At 40.6% G+C, this 19,211-nt stretch overlaps 2 protein-coding genes across 2 annotated transcripts; one reads left to right on the forward strand and one right to left on the reverse strand.

Moving 5' to 3' along the window:
• Positions 1-240: 240 nt before the first annotated feature.
• Positions 241-9,328, forward strand: LOC135483267 (alpha/beta hydrolase domain-containing protein 17B-like). The gene is made up of 2 exons (XM_064763980.1): positions 241-1,032; positions 3,185-9,328. The coding sequence occupies exons 1-2, from the start codon at positions 386-388 to the stop codon at positions 3,402-3,404; spliced, it is 867 nt and encodes a 288-aa protein (XP_064620050.1). The 5' UTR covers positions 241-385; the 3' UTR covers positions 3,405-9,328.
• Positions 9,329-10,666: 1,338 nt separating this feature from the next.
• On the reverse strand, positions 10,667-17,667 carry LOC135483268 (switch-associated protein 70-like). The gene is made up of 8 exons (XM_064763981.1): positions 17,474-17,667; positions 16,377-16,955; positions 16,103-16,249; positions 15,493-15,604; positions 15,008-15,186; positions 14,602-14,768; positions 13,875-14,325; positions 10,667-13,142 (listed from the first exon to the last, which is right to left on the reverse strand). The coding sequence occupies exons 1-8, from the start codon at positions 17,606-17,608 to the stop codon at positions 12,957-12,959; spliced, it is 1,956 nt and encodes a 651-aa protein (XP_064620051.1). The 5' UTR covers positions 17,609-17,667; the 3' UTR covers positions 10,667-12,956.
• Positions 17,668-19,211: the final 1,544 nt, after the last annotated feature.

A 19,211-nucleotide genomic window follows, 5' to 3' on the forward strand; every position in this document is an offset into this window, starting at 1 on the left:
GAACTATTTCCCGCCTCTACAGACACCAGTCATACAAGGTCGATTATTAAATCTAGCAATCTAAACCTGCTAGCCCATAAGGATATATAAAACTTTAGTGAATCAAAGAATAATTTTGAAAAGAAGTGATTTACAAAAGTATATTTTATGATTTTTATGAATCATTTGATATGGATTATTCACTGCTGGTGAAATCTGCCTCGTTCTGATAACTTCCTGATGAGAGTGACGTCATCGGAACACAAACCTGAATCGAGAGAAAAGAAAAATTCTGTCAATAAGATCAAAGATTCTGTTGATTTTGTCGAATTTCCAGTGCCCAAAGTGTATCGATCGAAATCTGGTTGATCTCAGGACCAATTTGTGACCTTATAGTATCGTTAAAATGAACGGTTTGTCGTTCAGTGAGCTGTGTTGTTTGTTCTGCTGTCCACCATGTCCATCACGGATTGCTGCCAAACTGGCTTTCCTGCCCCCAGAACCGACATATTCGTTCATCTCAGATGAAACAGGGTCCAGATATAGCCTACACCTGACTGAGAAGGCAGAATGGCAGTATACCCAGAGAGAACTAGACTGTATAGAAGTGTTTATGACCCGTACAGCACGGGGAAATCGGATAGGTTGTATGTTTGTAAGGTGTTCTCCCGCAGCAAAATACACAATCCTGTTCAGTCATGGAAATGCTGTTGACCTCGGTCAGATGAGTAGTTTTTACATTGGACTCGGTTCAAGAATTGGCTGCAACATATTCAGCTATGATTACTCAGGGTATGGCGTTAGCTCTGGACGACCTTCAGAGAAAAACTTATATTCGGACGTTGATGCTGCTTGGCAGGCAGTTCGAACAAGATATGGAATCAGTCCGGATAACATAATCCTATATGGACAGAGCATAGGCACAGTTCCTACTGTAGATTTAGCGGCGAGATATGAAGTGGGAGCCGTTATTTTACATTCACCATTGATGTCAGGGATGAGGGTTGCGTTTCCAGACACGAAGAGAACGTGGTTCTTTGATGCATTTCCTAGGTAAGATCGATCAAAGTTCACTGTCCTTGATAAATGAAAATATATGCATCAGCAATCCTTTTGATTTTAGAGTGATAACAGAGTTAACTGGATCAGTTGGACTGAACAATTAAAAAAATCATCCATGAGAAAAAACTAGACTTTGTGCTAGAGCTTTACTTTGCTCATGATATACACTAGAATACAACTTCAAAACTCTCTTGTTGTCAAATTAAAGTTCTTATGTGCATGTTGATGTTGTTCATTGATAGATATTAGATAGCTAGATTGAGCAGTGTCTCGATCCACTCTAATCCTTTTTTCTTAGTTTTAGGATCAAAGATCAAGATATTTTTACTCAGATTCCAAGTTTTTCAGTTGTCATCAACTTATCTTCACCAGTTATATCCATGAATCTTAACCTAATTGAGATATCAGTTGTTTAACTAGATCTATGGAATCTACATTGTGACCCTAATGCTCAGAAGTGCTGTGTCGAGTAGCAGAAAATGTAGATGTAACCTACTGGTACTGCATACATGAATGTATTGGTCACACCTTATGACTTATACATGTACCATAGTATTACATTGTGTACATGACTCAGTCAGTCACAATGACTGAGATTGGGACAGTCAACATGTTACTTGGTATACTGTCTTCAAGCACATGATATTCACAGTCACTTCTTTGTGAGTACAATAACATGTAGGATGTATGGTGCAGATTTAGCATGGAACTTGAGTGGCAGATCCATGGATCCGCGCAAAGTTCATTTTCAGTTCAATGTAGCATGTAGTATATGATCATGTATGCATGATCAGGGTCACTTCACTTCAAGATGTGGTACTTGATTGACCTGAAGTGTCCCAAATAAAGCAATACATACTGAACTTCAGTCATCTGTGATTTGCTGTTAGTTTAGTGCAAATCAAAGTAATTGACTGCCGAGTCGATGTAAAAACATTGACAAGTTTGCCCGGAAGAGATTTTGACTTACAAGGTAATCTATCCCAGAGACAGTGGAAAACATAAATAAATCTAGTCATCTATCCAATTCAATATGAAGATCCTTTTGCCTTAGGTGCCAGGCTTTCATTCACCAATTACATTGAATATATGTACAACGCCTATAGTGATTGATATGTGCATGTATGTAGGTATATGTGAACTTGATATTGATTCAACGACACATACTACTACTTTCAATGAATTGGCCACTTGTAAGATACTTGATGGGGCACACCTACTCTAGGATTCTCAATGATGCACCCACATTATCATTGATTAAGTACGAAGATATGCCAATGTTTTGTAAAGTTCATTCATTTTCGAAAGTTGTGATAAGAACGTTGTGTTCAGGCATTCACTTAACCTGGATTTTTAACCATAAACAATTATGTGAGGAAACTGTAGTACTAACCAAACAGGTGAAGTGGTTGGTTGAGAAAGCCATTATACAGGAAATCTATGTACTGTGAAGTAATTTTGACTGGATTTTTTTTGCCAGCAATATAAAGCCAATTGTTTTAAAGAAAGTCCCAACAGACTTGTAAGGAAAGACATAGTGCGTTGAGCATTTAACGCTGTGGCTGACTTCACCTAGACATTGATGATAGACTATAAATACAAACAAGACAATATATGAATTCGATATTCTGTTCATGAAATGTTAGATTTGTGCCATGGCTGACGAGAGTGTTGGTTACAAATCAATATCTTTCTTGATGTGATGTCTCCGTTTACTATCATCTGACTTCAATTACCGGATGAAAAGGTTACAGGATGCTGATTATGCGGAAATGTATAATCCACGTCTTTATAAGTAAAAAATTCTCAAGTTGTTTGTCGGAAAGATGAGATGCACACAGGATGATGATTCATGTTTCTTTTTCCGACATTGAAGAGATCTTGTGTGACAGTGTCAGCGTCGGCAAAAGGTAGCTTGAATTGAGCTCAGCTGAAACGCAAAGTTAAAGATCCAACCTTCTTTTTGCCCCGTTGGCATGCATGTTGCATTTCTTATTCTAATTCCAGATGTAGTTGGTAGCCCAGAGAAGACTTCTATGTTGTATCAAGCTTGTCAAGGCTATGAATTTGGGCATTTATACTCATGTGCAGTGTTGTAGATCAAATGTGGCTTAATATTTCACCCTGTTTCCTATCTTTGTAGCATCGACAAAGTGCCCAAGATAACATCACCTGTTCTTGTGATACACGGCACCGAGGATGAAGTCATCGATTTCTCACACGGGCTCGCGATCTACGAACGTTGCCCACGGACAGTAGAGCCCCTCTGGGTTGAAGGTGCTGGACATAATGATGTGGAGTTGTACGGCCAGTACCTTGAAAGATTGAAACAATTTGTAACTGTTGAGCTAGCAGTCAATTGATGACACATGATGTTAATCAAACTGGATATATGGTATATATTGATATATTATTCAAATGATAATGCAGTTCTTGAAAATGAGAGCAGACAACAGTTTATGAAATATAAATATATTTCTATTTTTCCATGTGGATATAGTAAACTATCTTTCAAATCATAGGGATAGAATCTACGCTTCTGTGGACATTTCTAACTCTGTCTCCCTACCGGGTTGCACTGGCTACTAGTGCTAGCCATGGGCAAAGCAGCTTCGCCAACTATACAAGTTCCTCAGATATCATGATGCAGTGGCTGAGCCTGTTGAGAAACAGAGTGCAGTTTCAAAGGGCCAGTCAGGCAGGGGATACCTATAAGTGTGGCTGGAGAGTGACTGGTTTCTGGTAATGCTACATTTACGTGGTTGCGGCCCCTCTGCAGAGAAACAAGCAAGATACCTTTATTGTAGGAGTGTTCTTATCAACATGACCAACATGTGCCCATCATCATTTGTTAGAATTGCTTCCCTAATACCAGTGCAGCCTCGTCTCATCGTGCCTTGGTTGTCGATGTAAGAATCATAAGGCAGCAACAGCGTGGGAAGAATTCAGGGAGCATTTCCTTTGATAACAGCTGATAATAAATGTGTCACCATCAAATGTGCCGTTTCACTTTGGTTTAGCAGCGGAGTAGCAGATTTAGCAGGACTTGTGATTATTGGGATATCCTCACCGGAGAAGTACCCAGCATGAAACTAATGGGATCTGGATGTGTTTTATCTCGCGTCTTGTTGTAATTATAAATGTAGTGACAAGTTTGTAAATCAAAAATTCTCAATCTTTATCTCAAAAGATATAATTCTATTGTATTTTGTACATAAATGGTCAGGGGATTCCTGTTGATTGAATATTCTGTCGGAATATGTATCGAAAATGGGTGTCTCTTGCCCAGAACATTGTAATTGTGAAGATCATCTTCCAGATGGAACAAGGCAATTTACATTGTGTATGAAAGTTAGACAAAATTATTGCTGTTTTGACGAAATTTGGGAACATCCTTCTTTGGTTAATACTGCATGGTATAAATAATTCTGTTGCGTGAATTTTCCATTAACAGCAAATTGCACTAAAAATTGTTTTATCATAATCACATTATTTTGACATATCTGAATGAAATTCCGTTGCTCGGTGTTCCAGAAGATGCATATTTTACCTCCCTTGGAGCAGGTCTGAAGCCGATTTTATGACAACATCACAGAGGCACTTTATTTCTGGATAAAATAATTGGTTTAACCCTCCTTTACAGCTTGCTGTGTTGCATCTCATGTGATATGTTATTCATGCTCAAAGCTAGATCACCTTGCCCATAATTGATAGACAGGATGATGTAGTCAGTGGAGGACAAGGTTATCAATGATTTATGTAAGCATCTCGCTGTCAGAAATCATGTCAGGTGTAAAATGAATGATAGAAATATTTCACCGACTTTTCATGAAGACCCACATCTACACATAGTGTATTAGCTGAAGTACAATGCATAGCTAACAAAGTAGATCTTGCACCTACATTAGCCGGGAAATATACTGATACCTTATTGTGTTTATTGTGCTACTGTTGCCACGGTAAATAGCAAGCGTAATGGAACCGTGGTGAAAAAGCAATCTGCAAATACCAACCCCTTGATGGTATCTGGTAAATGTCCGGCATTTTGGCTATGAGAAAAACTCAGAATGAATGCATCTAGGGGCGTTGGAAGTCTCATGTGGTTGTATCCGTCATCTCATTCCTGACTGGTATAGTTATTGAAGTTGGCCATGGTTCTAGAGGGTAAACTCAGATGTATGTTACACTATACTTGAGAAATTTTACATCATTATACCATGCATTTGAAACAAATGGTCAGACATGTTGTTTTTACAATAAATAACATAGGCATTACAGTACATTGTATTTGGCATTTCCTCATACATATGACATGTACACTGATGGTGTATGTAATGTAGATTGCAGTGTGTCCAATGACCATTTGCATTCTTCACTACATTGTAACAAATCTACTTATGAGAATTAATGAGTCGGCTGGTATTGTGTAAAAAATTAGGCTGATAACTTAGATAAGTAAAGGCTGATGAGGAAATCTCGAAATTATTCTCCCTGTTGCGTGCCAACATGGCTATTATGAAGGCTACTGATACTCGTTATGATAAATATGTCAATCTTCGAGCCAATTACCGTTTTGACTGATTATCCCCTGGACACTGGTAGTGCATATTGGATTGGACTTCCAGTGATCCATTCCAATGCATTGGGATGGGATTATTCATATTGTCCATCTCTACCAGCTAGGTACCCATTTAATCCTGGGTGGAGAGAAGCAAGTAGGGTTAAGGGCCTTGCTCAAGGCACAAAGATGAAACAGCGGTGTCCCTCTGAGAGTCAAACCCATGACCTCTTGATTATAAGCCTGGTTCTCTAACCACTATGCCACTGATTTCTCATGTTTGCAAGTCTCCATCTGAGCCAATTACATCCTCACCGATTGTTCCCTACAATTCACCTTGAATCAAGATACAGGATACAGTCTTGGAGGCTAATTCTAAGAAGGTTCTGTTTCATATTCAATCTTGCGTACACATTGCTAGGAATTGCTCTGCCCAGCATTTTAAATCAAGAGCCAAGTAGCAATGAATTCATGTCACACCGGAGCATCGTTAGCAATCTGTATCTGTCATCAGCTCAAGACAAACCGCCTTCTCAGAAGTGTTCTTCAGTTGCCGTGATTAATCAGAGCGATCGAGGGGGAGCTGAAACTCCGCTGAGATTTGACTCGCTGAGTGGGGATTTTAAAACAAGGTACTAAATCAAATGTGAAAGGTCAAATGTGAAAGGTGTGTAGTCTGGTGTACGTTCTTGAACTTTGAACTTGCAGATCTGGGGCTGGAAGTTGAGATGTTCGATATATTGATCTCGGGGAATATTGATTGGTTGAGTGTGCTAATTTCCGAGGATTAGTTACACTTTGTTAGCCGAGGCATACAACAACACTTGTGATAAATTGTCATAGTATAGCAACAGTGCAAAACAGTACCACCACATTAACAAAAAATCCTGTACTATATAGATTTTGTTTAGTTCCTGCTCTCTTTATGAATTCTTTGTGATCATTAGGGATTAGGGTAATGATGCAACAGGTGTAGTGTACTTATCATTTATGACAATATTTTGTAGAAAAATCTATTGCTTTTGGACTTGTTTGTATATCAATGTAGTGTCCAATCACTTCATTGGGCGTCTTTCTGTCATGTATGGACGGTAGTTTGTAGATTCTGGGTCTAGTAATATGACTAAAGGTCAATGTAATAATTTCAACCTAAATGGACTTGAGTGAATTTTGAGGTTGATTTGGGGAAGTTGAGGGTTATGTGGTATGGGGGTGAATGAGTTTAAAATACTAGTAAAGAAGTCAGGGATGAGTGCAGTGCATATCCTGGGATGTGTGCAGTTCATATCCTGGGATGGGTGCAGTACATATCCTTGGATGGGTGCAGTACATAATCCTGGGATGGGTGCAGTACATATCCCGGGATGGGTGCAGTACATATCCTGGGATGGGTGCAGTACATATCCCGGGATGGGTGCAGTACATATCCCGGGATGGGTGCAGTACATATCCCGGGATGGGTGCAGTACATATCCTGTCTGCATTCGCGATACTGTCGAAAATGGTGTGAACAACTTGAGGGAATATTTTACTTAGATATTTTGTTTGAATTGAATGTTTATTATCTGTTGGTTTGACATTGTCATTGTTTTATTTGTTTTATTGTACATTTATCATCATGTGGTTATATCTTTTGATCATGGACTGTCCAATGCACCCTGCACATTTTATTTTCTTATACCAAATTGCTTGCAAGAACATTTGCGCATCTTCAGATCTTGGAAGTATGTAATCAATCAATGCTGCACAGTAATTTAGAAACCTTGATTATTTGGGTGATTTGATCAACTTATAGTCTAGTGATCAATTTGTAGTTGGTGGTTTTCTTGGATTGCACAGAATCTGAACCAGGTAGGCAGTAGTAACATCGCAGCATAGTATACTGAAACAGCTTCTGTACCATAGTAGAAAGTTCAGCAGATGCATTTCACCAAGTAATGTTGCCTGAATTAGGACAAGGTTGGCTAATTACCCTGCACTTGATATGTTTTGGTTTATTTTTCTTCACCACAATACGAAATTGGCATGTGTGTGTGAGATGCTTTATTTCGGTAGGATCGGGCATATATTGAAAAATGTGACTTGAATCCGTGCTGGTATTTCATAATGCACTTTCTCTGGCCTGGAGCTGTGTGCAAATGGAAATAGTAAATTGGTAATTCAATAAAGAATACAACACATTGTACCATTGTAATTGATCTTTTAGATGCATTTGGCTCATAGCTAAGGTTTGGCATCTTTGTACGAGGAACTTGCATGTAGTCCTCTCATCTGTGATAGAGAACTATCGGTACTTTTGCATGTCCCTATAAAATCTATTATGGACAATCAACAATAACTTGATAACTGGTCAAGGGTAAATTCATTTAAAATGTTAATGTTTATCTTATTTCTTCATTTCGTTAGACTTGTATTTAAAATCACAATATTATTATTTGAAATTTTTTTAATTGTCAATGTTCATATGCATGTAGAAAGGTATATCGAAAGCTTGTTCAATTTAGTTCTGTAAGGTGTGCTAAATTTCTGTATTTTTCACATTGTAATTACAATGTATAGTGTTGCTGATGACAGTGTAATTATGTTATTGTCAAGGGTCTTTGGTATTTATGACAGCGGCCACATTCATTGTACAATGAAGAGTATTTCAGTGAACAAGTCGACTTTGCCTCATCTCCTTTCCACTGCGCCACTATGACAGGCTCTCTTTGTCTGTTGGGCAATAGTGTTTATTTGTCATATTTCTGTCACATTGTAGATGACCCCAGTGATTGAGAGCACAGGTAGTTATCTTTTCTTTCAGTTTATCTGGGTCTATTTGGTCAGTTTGTGTTGATGCCACTTAAGCCAGTCAGTGTTATTTTGTGTTGCAAAGTAAAAGCGGTGAATTTCAGTTGGCTATGAATGATTTATCTTTATAGGGTCTATAGTGAGTATATTTTCAGTTCGGAGGTTTCATCTCAGCCAAACTTGCTCCCTGAGGTTGGTTCATGCTTCTTTGCTCAGATCAGCAGCCACATTGCAAAAACAGTTTCTTGTATCATATGGAGAGGTATAAACCAAGTCTATCAGACTGTGCAGTGATTGTTCTATAGGCACATGTAATTGCCTTATACTCAAAATGAGGGGAAGCGGCTTTGAGAGTGAGCAGCAATCATCCGTTATTTTTCAGCTTGTTGTTTTATATGAAATTTCTATTCAGTAGTTTTTAACCGTCAAGGTCTGTATGCATAATTCTTCAAAATTTAACTTAAATCGGGATGAATTTACTGAAAAAATCACCACCTCTATCTTACAGTGGAGACTTTTAGGAGACAACGAATTTTCTATTGTAATAAAGGAGAGTTTAATTTGAAAAAAGAATAATAATGTTGTAGTGAAGGTGTTGAGCTCAAAGCTGGTAAATGCAGATTGTGAAAATATTTCATGCAACATAGTTTGCTTGGAGTACTGCACATGCTGCTATTAGGTAGACATTTTTCATGGGCTTATCGTATTTTGTTTTAAAGAGTTAACGATGTTGCATTTTTGTCCATCTTTCTAAACTCTAAGCTCTGGGTTCAGCCGTACAAGTTGGTGTCAGACCTTGGGTGGCTAAATGCCTTGTTATAATGCCTTCTGCTCCTAGAAAATTTGTAACGCTGTTAGTGTTGCGTTGTGTTTGTACATCTGGGCTAGTCATCTGTATATATTATATCGATCTTAAATAAATACATCCATTCACTGAAACATGTCCTTTGTTTTGGTGTTCCTATACATATAGTATGTGTACAACCAGTATAGTAATATTGGTAATGACCAGTGACATGCATTTGAGGGCAGGCCTTGTTTTATTCATGAAAAATGAATAAATATTGGTAATGACCAGTGACATGCATTTGAGGGCAGGCCTTGTTTTATTCATGAAAAACTAAAGATTATTGATTGTAGTGAGCCAGGTTTAATGACCCAACTGTTATTAGCTCAGATTCGGTCCTCAAATTCGTTGATGTGGTCAGAACCAGGTTGGTTTCATTGTCAATAAGAGCCTCTCTCTAGTTCTAGTAGAGGTGTATGTAGAGTCTGAAATGCTGGCCTCTGAAACATGAAGTGACTGTCATCTTCCACGCCAGGCAACAATTTGATCACTAATGCTTTTATCACCCTATCCAATAAGTGTAGTTACCACTGCTTTGAGAAAGAGACACTTTATATTGGCTTACTGTAATTCGGTTAAAAATAACGCATTTCACAAGATGGGAAAGATATAAAACTCTTCTGGGGGTGGTGGGACTCCTCGTCCTTGGACTGGGTAAGCCGAGTATTGGCATGACAGTACAGTCTGGCTCACTCTGAATTCCTGCCTGGACATGGCATGTTCTGACCCCATGATCATGTCCATTGGCGATTACAATCCAAAGACTAACAGGATTGTCGTCCGATCCAGAGACAGGAACAGGATTGACTCTGATCCAACAAGACATCACTCTGAATCCAATCTGTCTGATTTTATGTGGTTCCCACATTTGGCCCTCAACCAAGCAAAAGAAATTTTTAGACAGCAATTGATTACCGGTACCAAGAGGAAATAACATTATTTCCTTTTACTGGTAACTTTTTTGGGAAGAGGCAGTGGTCAAGGACAAGATGAATACTTTACGACCTTTGGTTCCGGATTCCCTAGAGTTTCACATTCATTTTACGCTCAGTCAAGCAACGCCATCAGTAAGATTTTACGAGCAGTAGTTACCGGGTGGTGGGCAGTTAGCTACTTCGTGTCAAGTTCTACCCGTTTTACGTTCGTTACCATGACAACCATGGAGCTTCCCACTTTCAAGACGCCAGTATAAAAGTTATTAGCATGCTGATGCTGAGGCTTTCACAGTAAACAGGATAACCTTGTTCCTTGGAAAGGATCTACTAGGGGGTTTTCATTAAGGTTGGTGTTGCGGGAACTACCAAGTGCCACCCACTGGTCTTAAGCAACGATATGATTCCATTGGGTTGCTGCTGGATTTCTTGCCAGAACTAAAACCCATCACATGCAATTCCTAGACTTGTGAGAAAAATTAAAGACAAGAAGAAATATAGAGCTATAAGCATATTTATTTATTGCAGTTAGCAGATAAAAAACTAAGCCTTCACGCCAGCATCCCCATATACATGTACATAATATAGCCGAAGAACATGTATCTCTCATGTAATGTCCTTCACAGAAATATAATTAAAGCATGTAATATAGTCCTCACTTCATAATCGGATTATAGTTTTAACTTGGGTAAATAGGTATTCTCTTATAAGCATAATCGTAGATATTTATAACAGAAAAAATATGTAAAATTCTAGAAAACTCCATCAAAAAAATCAATAAGGCAAGTCTTGGTGGCATCAATCTGGTCACTTCGATGTCTCCTAATTTTCCCGAAGTCTTGTTTTTTTGTTTGGACAAGGCAAATGGACTTTATATCCTTATAGCTATAGCTATAGTCCCACTGAGCTGCAGTCACAATTGACATTCCCTCTGCTTTACCGCTGTGTGAAAGGATTCGTACAACCTCCGCACAGAGTTGTACGTAGGTTGCGAGTAGAGTTGTGCGTTCGTAGGTTGCGTGTACCACTAAGGGATGGGAATTGTGATTCGGACTGTACACTTTTGACTATAGGGTTTGGCTTGCATTACACAAAAGCTATGGCACACGTACTCGCTTGCGGTATAGCTAAGGAATGAAGGATCTGGTCAACTACAGCTTGGACAGACATATACTTATACAAATTACCTGTACACATAGTTATCTAAACACACCGTAAGCCAAAGTGACGGAGACAGTCTACCTGGGAGTTACCATTACCGACAATCTCCAATGGAAGAGGCATAATCGAGAAGGCAACCAGCTCTGCGGACCGGATACTAGGTTTCCTGTGGAGGACAATGCTCAAATGCCCGAAACCACTGAGACCCAAGGTGTTGTCTTTAACAACAGACACTGCAAAACCATACAGCAAAGAATGACTCACCAACGGAGATGACCCAGGAACTGAATTGGACCCCACTAGCCATCGAAAGGAAAGAGGCCCGGTTGGCGATGCTCTTTAAAGTCGTCCATGAAGAGATTGCCATCCCTAAAACATACCTCCCCCCAACAAAGGCAAGAGCCAGTGCCAGACAACACCACGACCAGCAATTCCAGAAAACCCAGGCATCAGTAGTTACTTTTAAATTCGTGTTCGTACCCAGAACATCAAACGAATGGAACGACCTACCACAAGATGTAGTTGCTGCCAAGAACCTGGCATGCGTTAAGGCCAAGCTGCGGGGTTACTTGAGGAAGTAGTAACATCAGACTTTTGTAAATATGGATATGTAAATATTGAATCGGAACCGTAAATTTGAGCATATTTTGGGATGTAAATCACCGACCAAAGTAGCGACGACCGAGTGACGTTATATTCCCTTGTGGAACTTTGTTGATAAATAAACCAGAACCAGAACAAAGTATTTATCCAATGATATGGTGAGACTACAGCACTGCCCAAACGTAGGGTTTTTGTTAGTGCGCCCTGCAATTATAATGTAGAACCTCTCTATTAAGAGCATCCTAAGGACAGTCCAAGGCTGCTAAGGTCGAGGGGTGACACGGAACCTGCCTTGGCCCCATCGTATTCCTCTGTTACATCAATGACATCGTTGAAGGAATATCATCTCAAATCCGCCTTTTTGCTGATGACTTGCTTATCTACTTGCCAATCAGAAGCATGGCTGACCATCATACTCTGCAGGCAGACTTATCGAAGTTGGAGAAGTCGGCTGTAAGGTGGGACATGTACTTCAACGCCAAGAAATGTTACATTCTATCCACTGACCGAACAAGATCATCGTCATTCTTTTACTCCCTGTGCAATACAGTTTTAAAATCAGTTCCCCATAACCCCTATACCTTGGAGCTATGCTTAGTGACGATCTCTCATTCACAAAACATATCAATATTACAGCAGCAAAAGCCAGCCGGACCCTCGGCTTTCTTTCAAGAAACCTCAAGCCTTGTCCATCTCGTTTAAAGGCAACAGCATTATATCACACTATGCCGCTCTACCATAGAATATACAACCTTCGATTCTTGTCACGCTGGTTGCAGCACATTGCAAATATGATGCAAGCAGCCCACACCTGTGCAGCAACTATCTACAAACTGAATCAGGAGATCACTCTATTAAGGACAGCACTTGTAATTCCAAAGGGTGTCCGGGATAGAGAGATCCACCATGAAACGCATCTGTGTTTTACAGGTCATTTTGCACAAACTAAATCAGACTGCAGAGAGAAAGTCCATTCATGACAGCACCAAACAATATTCCATCATTTGGCCAACACAGAGCCTTTCTAAGGCTGTTGTACAATAAGGAATTCTTTTGGGAAGGCCCCATCACCCCGATGTGTTGCTGCCTGCTTGAACTGAGGTGTGATCGGTCCAGCCAGCCTGGTGATGACAATTTCCTTCCTGGCCTGCACCTTTGCTTCAAGTTCTTGCTTTTGTTTTTCGGCCTCTAGCAACTTCACCGACGCTTCCTGAAAATACGTTTTGAGACTAGCATCATCACAATAACAAGTAGTAAGTTAACTAGAGCAGAGACAAATCATAATTTAGAGTTGAAAACTCTTGGGGAGATGGTCCGTATGTCTATAAGAGATGATTGTCTCTGGGCAGGGAAAGATGAGACAAGTCTTTCCCAAAAGAAGGCTTCCGACTTGTAGGCATGCCGATCCACCGTCGTTGTGCTTATATCCATCCTTCACCGCCGATAACACCCCCCCCCCCCCCCCGATCGGCCGTCAGAAGGGCTGTTACTTTATCGGTAGTCTCCCTGCATTCCCTTCCTTTCCCACGCATCCTCTGTCGCGACAACACTAACAATACACTCACTCGTGGTTGTTGCACGAGACACACACTGAAAGCCATCATAATTGAAGACCAGGTGTTCAATGAGTAACGGCTCCACGGATGCTGACCTGACCCAAATACACAGTGCATGTTGTATAGAAGAAGGGTAAACTGATCCGGAGGTTGGCACTATCAATTCAGGCCGTCATTCAATTACCTTGTGTCGAGCAATTTGATTGGCCAGCTGTTTATGATGGTGCGTCCGACAGATTACCTGGCGGGAGTTATCGGCGGTGAAAGGAGGAGACTTTAGGACTGATATTCACCGCCGATAAGTCGGCATGCTTGTAGGAGACTGCCACCACCTTCCAGTGTTATCAGGAACTTTAGAACACAAGATACCTGTATTTCAATCTTACCTGGAGCCGTTCATCAGCTGCTCTCCGTTCAAGTTCCAGCTTCTCCAAATGTAATCGTTCTTGATTCAAGGCTGCCATCTGCTCTTGGCGAATTTGGCGCTCTTTCTCCAACATGGCTTCCTGCTCCTGCCGACTTTGCTCCACCTCTGCCCGCTTCTGTCTCTCTGCCTCTATCACTCTGTCCTGCTCAGCCTTCAATTTTTCCAGCTCCGCATGCACTTCATCAGCCTCTTTTCGTTCTAGTTCCATCTTCTCCAAACGAGACCGTTCTTGTTCCAAGGTGGCGGCCTGCTCTTGGCGTATTTGTCGTTCCTTCTCCAGCATGGCTTCTTGTTCTTGTCGACTCTGCTCTAGCACTGCTCGTCTTTGCTTCTCAGCTTCTATCACCTCGTCCTGTTGAGCCTTCAATCGTTCTAGCTCAAAACGTGCCTGCTGCTCTTCTTCTAACAGTCTGAAATTTTTAAATGAATACAAGTCAACTTATGTAATCTCAAAAAATCATACCAAATCTTGAGTTCAAAATTCGCCTATTTCCATTTCCTGGTAGTGGGGCACTGTTGTGAGGGTGGCCAGCTGACTTATGGGGTTAGCCTTTGAAGTTTCCCAGAAATCAGGGAGTCATGATGTTGAAATCAATAGAAGCTGACCCTATAACTCACCAAAGTTCAGGCATTTCACAAGAGGCGAATTGGTTCTGACTAGAAACCACGTTGACCCAACCACTTACTGTTCTTTCAGCGCTCTGACAACCTCCTCGTCTTTCTTTGCCTGTCTCTCATCTTCCAGCATCTTCTGTAGCTGAAGTTGCATCTCCTCCAGTTCTTTCCTCCGCTCTTCCTCAGCTTCTCGATGGGCCAACTCCTCTTCATACCGGGCCTGGGCATCTGCGATTTCCTGAAATATGAAAGATGATTTTTAAAAACGCAATTCCATTCCTGCCCAGCCCCAACTGGACAAGGGTAACCCCCTACCCTTACACTCATGACTTGTCTCATCCTAGTCTTACCACTTTCCTTGGTTGTGGGCACGCTAGTGAAGAAAACTTGAGTCAATGACAGGCAAAATGACTGCTTTACTTGACAGGTGGGGATACCTCATTTACGACAACTTAGGTGTTTAGGAAAGGCATGTACCTGTTTCTGAGCTTCGAGCTCATGTGCCTGATTCATCAGTCTCTCCTCCATCTCTTGCTTCCTCTGGGCCTCCTCACGTAGTAGCTTCCTCTTCTCTACTCGTTCAGCCCGACGCTTCTCAAGCATAGACTTCTGATACGAAACTTCCCTCTTTGTGTGACCAATGGCTTCTTGCAGCGCTAGAAAATGACAGACTATCTACAAAAACCAAACTTCCTTTTGACTCTTGTAGTGTACATGGGTTTTGGTTGCACATTACTTTGCAGAGGCAGTCCCACCCAGGTGCCTTAAATGTAATATCCACTTTGGAGTTCATACGATATTCTTACCCATGAATACAGCAACAACGCTCACAAAGGGTGAAGAGGGCCAAAGCATCAACCAGAGCCAAGTCGGCCTAGACACTCTTTATCGGGATTTCTGCTCATGCCCCCCCCCCCTTCTCGCTAAACACGGCCCTGCATGCAGTAAAAAGATGTAATTACCAGTGATCCATTCATTCTTTGTCTTAAGATCCTTAGTACTCAACTCGAATGGACGACTTTCTGAGACCAGTAGAAACCTGTTTGGTTTGCCCCCTGTTTTGTCATTTAGTGCCTGGAAAAAATACCGGTAAGGTCTTTTATTAAGGCTGAACTGAATGAACAGCAGTTCCTCAAGGGCGACTCTCCGGAGGTAAATGAACGTCATGAATTTGGAACATACAGACCCTGAATCAAGGCTGGCTCCTGATTTGATCTGTCCAGCAGAGTAAGTGAAGAAGAAAACATTCTTTGAGTGAAGTCCGCTTCAATTCCTTTCTTGTCTTGTCCTCACTTCCCGAGTGACTTTTAGTGTGTTGTTTCGCCAGCAATTCACTGTACTTAGCGAATTGGTGAATCAAATTGTCTGACTGTATTGTCTCTATCTTGTCAGACTGTACAGCTGACAGGCATGGAGAGTTTTACAGTAATGTCAAAACTCAGACAAAATTGACATCACCTCTCAATAACCCAATGACATTGAGTGCCACATAGCGACTGCTGAAGGTTTTGCTGGTACCCTATTCACTTCACAACTTCATTTAGCAATAAGCCCGACATGGATTCCACTTACTTCGATCTTACACGTTGATAGAATGGGCACCTCACCCTTCGTCTCCCTCTCATCCTCTCCCGTATAGTAAGTCAGTGAGTTGGGGGTCAAAACGAACCATCTCTCTTTCCAAGAACCAACAATGTGACCTTTCTTAGTCAGCCAGCCCTGAAACAAACATGGAGGAAACTGACAATTGAGAAATTTCCTGACCCATTTTGCGATATCCATTCATTTATTTAAGTTCCTAACTGGACTCGAGACATCGAAATTTATTGCGAATCTTATATCTTACCTTTTTTATGACATCATCCATCATCTCTTTGAACAGACTGTCAACAATATGCGACACAGCGCTTGCTCCCACATCCTTAAGGTAACCCACCTCCAAAGCATCCAAGAACAGCTGAAAGCTACACGACTTCGGCGCATAATTCGCTGGTTCACTTCCTGAACTTTGACGGACCTGTGCTATGTTCTGACTGTCCCAAGCCTTACCAAGAGAATGCATGAGTTTCTGATACAAAATCTCAACTTCCTCAAAGTCTATGGCGAGTGGAAGAATCAACTCATTCTTCTCATTACACTCCACTAAAAGATTAAAAACTTTCCATAATTTAAATGCGTCCTTGTCACGAATATTCATCGAATCTTTGTCTTTGTTGCGATACTTTCTCGCGCACAGCATCCAGCAGACGTCATCGACTTTGTTGAAGTTTGCATTCCCAGATTGTACATCTACTGCATCAAAGACGACCATTGCTAAGAATTCAAGATAGTCCTTGCTGGAGACGGATGTATCTTTGACGTAGATATCAAGTTGTTCCTCGGCGCCAGTGTAGCCGAGGGAATTTGAGATGTTGTGGGTCAAGACCTGGAATCAAGGAAGAAACGTAGCAAAATAGGCCTACTGGAAATGAATAGATAGAAACAACTCTCAAAACATTTTCAAAAACTTGTTAATTAATCAGTTTGCAAATTTGATTCAAGTAGGTCTACGGAAAAACAAATGTGTAGGTTATTTGAATAAAAATGATAACCAAAAAACAGGACTCAACATGAATTCAGGGCATGTCTAAATGAGGAAGTATCAACTTTTTAGACAGGTATTATTAATGTTCTGACCTGACATGTATCGGGCACATTATCAAAATATCTTGATGATAAGAACTACTGGAAGCCATCTTTTCACTCAAGAATTTAAGTTAAGGTTTTGAAACTTAAACTTGGCTGCTCAAGTAAAGGACATCTATGGGCTGCCTAACACATTCATACACATGTTGTAATCTTACAACTTTGTTGGAAATGTCTAATCCCTGTCAATAAATCTTATTTAAAGGTCTATTTTAAGACTATGATAAGTAGGCCTACTATCATGAAAACTCTACTAACCTTGAGTTGAGTTTTGGGCACAACTCCCAACCCCTGTTCATCTAAAGCGTTAAAAGCATGCCAAATACATTTCCTCTTTTCCTGAAATGCTGCCATTTTCACAGCAGTTTGGTCGCAAATGTTATTCAGGTTCATATCTATAGAATAAGCCACTATAAAAGAAATCCTATTACAAATGCTTCCTATTGAATCACATTCGGGTGAATATCCTGACCTAATTGGACAGATAGAGCTCTTTAACGTGAAGTTTCAATACCTTGCCCTCAGTTAATTCATCCTGGTGTTATACATTATTTATCACACTGATATCAGTCATTGGGGTGAGGTTAAGGCCTTAAATGTTTAGGCCTATATCCTGTTATTTACCACATAAGAACTATTCTGTTAGGTCTACATTTAGCTAGGCCTACTCGTATTTATTTAAGGACATCTAGTTTCGCTTGATATTGATTATCTTCTGTCCATGATATTTGACCCCCATCAACATCGAAAACTTTGGCAAGTATACTTGTCGAACTAATTTTGTAAGCTATCAGTGGTGTTAGCGTCGAATGAAACCAGACCGAACGTCAAGCATTCTAACCGCTGAAGCACAGAGGTTTTCATGTTTGAGTGGAGATTTGCTTCGCCTTTGTTAGCCAGGCTCTGGCGATATGAACCTTGTGTGAAATAGAGCAACATTTTTATTTCACACAAGCTTCAGGTCACCAATTCGTTGAGACTTTCTTGTGTGGTTGCCACTTTGATGGAGGACCTGCCAGCAATAAATTATATTTATTTTTAATCAAACATTGCCTTGGCTGGTTCGCACTCTTTTTTTGTGGGAAAATCCATGTTTTAATTACATTGTGCCAGCTTATAAAGGTGAGGAATTTGTCAGCACTTCTGCCAAGAAATTTGAAGGGAAAATCATGGTGAGCATGGTAAATCTGAGATCGTTTTCGTAAGGGCTTGTTTGTTAATTGATAGACAGGGATTACCTCATTAATTGCTGAGTTACCTACACAAAATTGCCGAATAATTACAATGGCTAATTACGGTCATGCCCGGCCATGCAAGCCTCAAGCTGGATGACTCGATGACAATTAAAGTAGACATTTTGGGCTTGATTTTAAATGATATCAACTAACAGAATTTCGGTCGATTTTGAAATAACGCGATCTTTTTCTAGATATTCTCGGGACTCTCACAGGCAGTATATCAACACGGCCCCTTTATTGTGTCAAATTCTGACAAGTCTCATGAAAACGCTCATAAAACAATTTAGAATCATTAGAACTTTTTCAAATTCACTTATGACATTGACAAGATATAGGGCTACACTTCTGCAAAGTTTGATGGAACTCCCAGCGTTGATTTTTTTAAAATCACTATCGCAGATTTTTAAATTGTGTCCTGAGCCCGCTCCTGGCTCCGCTGTCGTTGGCCATCCGTACTACATAGTACGCACATGAAACGTCCGCACAGGAGTAATGTCGCGAGATTTGTACTTATCGGTCCTGGAAGGTAAGTAAGTTTGAAGAAAAACTGTAATCGGCAACGGTTCGTCATGGAATAATTCGTCCACGGAAAATTTCTACCCCAGGACGCAGCCCAGGACGGGTAATTTGTAATTTTAAGTTATCGCGTAGTTCCACTTTTTTAGCTCAGATGGCGCAAGCTGGGGTCCTGTAAAAATCATGGGCATACCTGAGGCTGATGAGGAAACTCACGAAATTCTACAGGGTGGCGGCCCAGA

Source organism: Lineus longissimus, chromosome 2 (genome assembly GCF_910592395.1).
Source record: "Lineus longissimus chromosome 2, tnLinLong1.2, whole genome shotgun sequence".
Lineage (NCBI taxonomy): Eukaryota > Metazoa > Nemertea > Pilidiophora > Heteronemertea > Lineidae > Lineus > Lineus longissimus.

Excerpts from the sequence above, each read along its gene's own strand:
- LOC135483267 (XM_064763980.1), top strand. The coding sequence starts at position 386 with ATGAACGGTTTGTCGTTCAGTGAGCTGTGTTGTTTGTTCTGCTGTCCA. Across the intron at positions 1,033-3,184 it reads TTCTTTGATGCATTTCCTAG|CATCGACAAAGTGCCCAAGA; the intron begins GTAAGATCGATC and ends CTATCTTTGTAG.
- LOC135483268 (XM_064763981.1), bottom strand. The coding sequence starts at position 17,608 with ATGAACCTGAATAACATTTGCGACCAAACTGCTGTGAAAATGGCAGCA. Across the intron at positions 15,605-16,102 it reads TATCAACGTGTAAGATCGAA|GCACTAAATGACAAAACAGG; the intron begins GTAAGTGGAATC and ends TATTTTTTCCAG. Across the intron at positions 14,769-15,007 it reads AGCTCGAAGCTCAGAAACAG|GAAATCGCAGATGCCCAGGC; the intron begins GTACATGCCTTT and ends TTCATATTTCAG.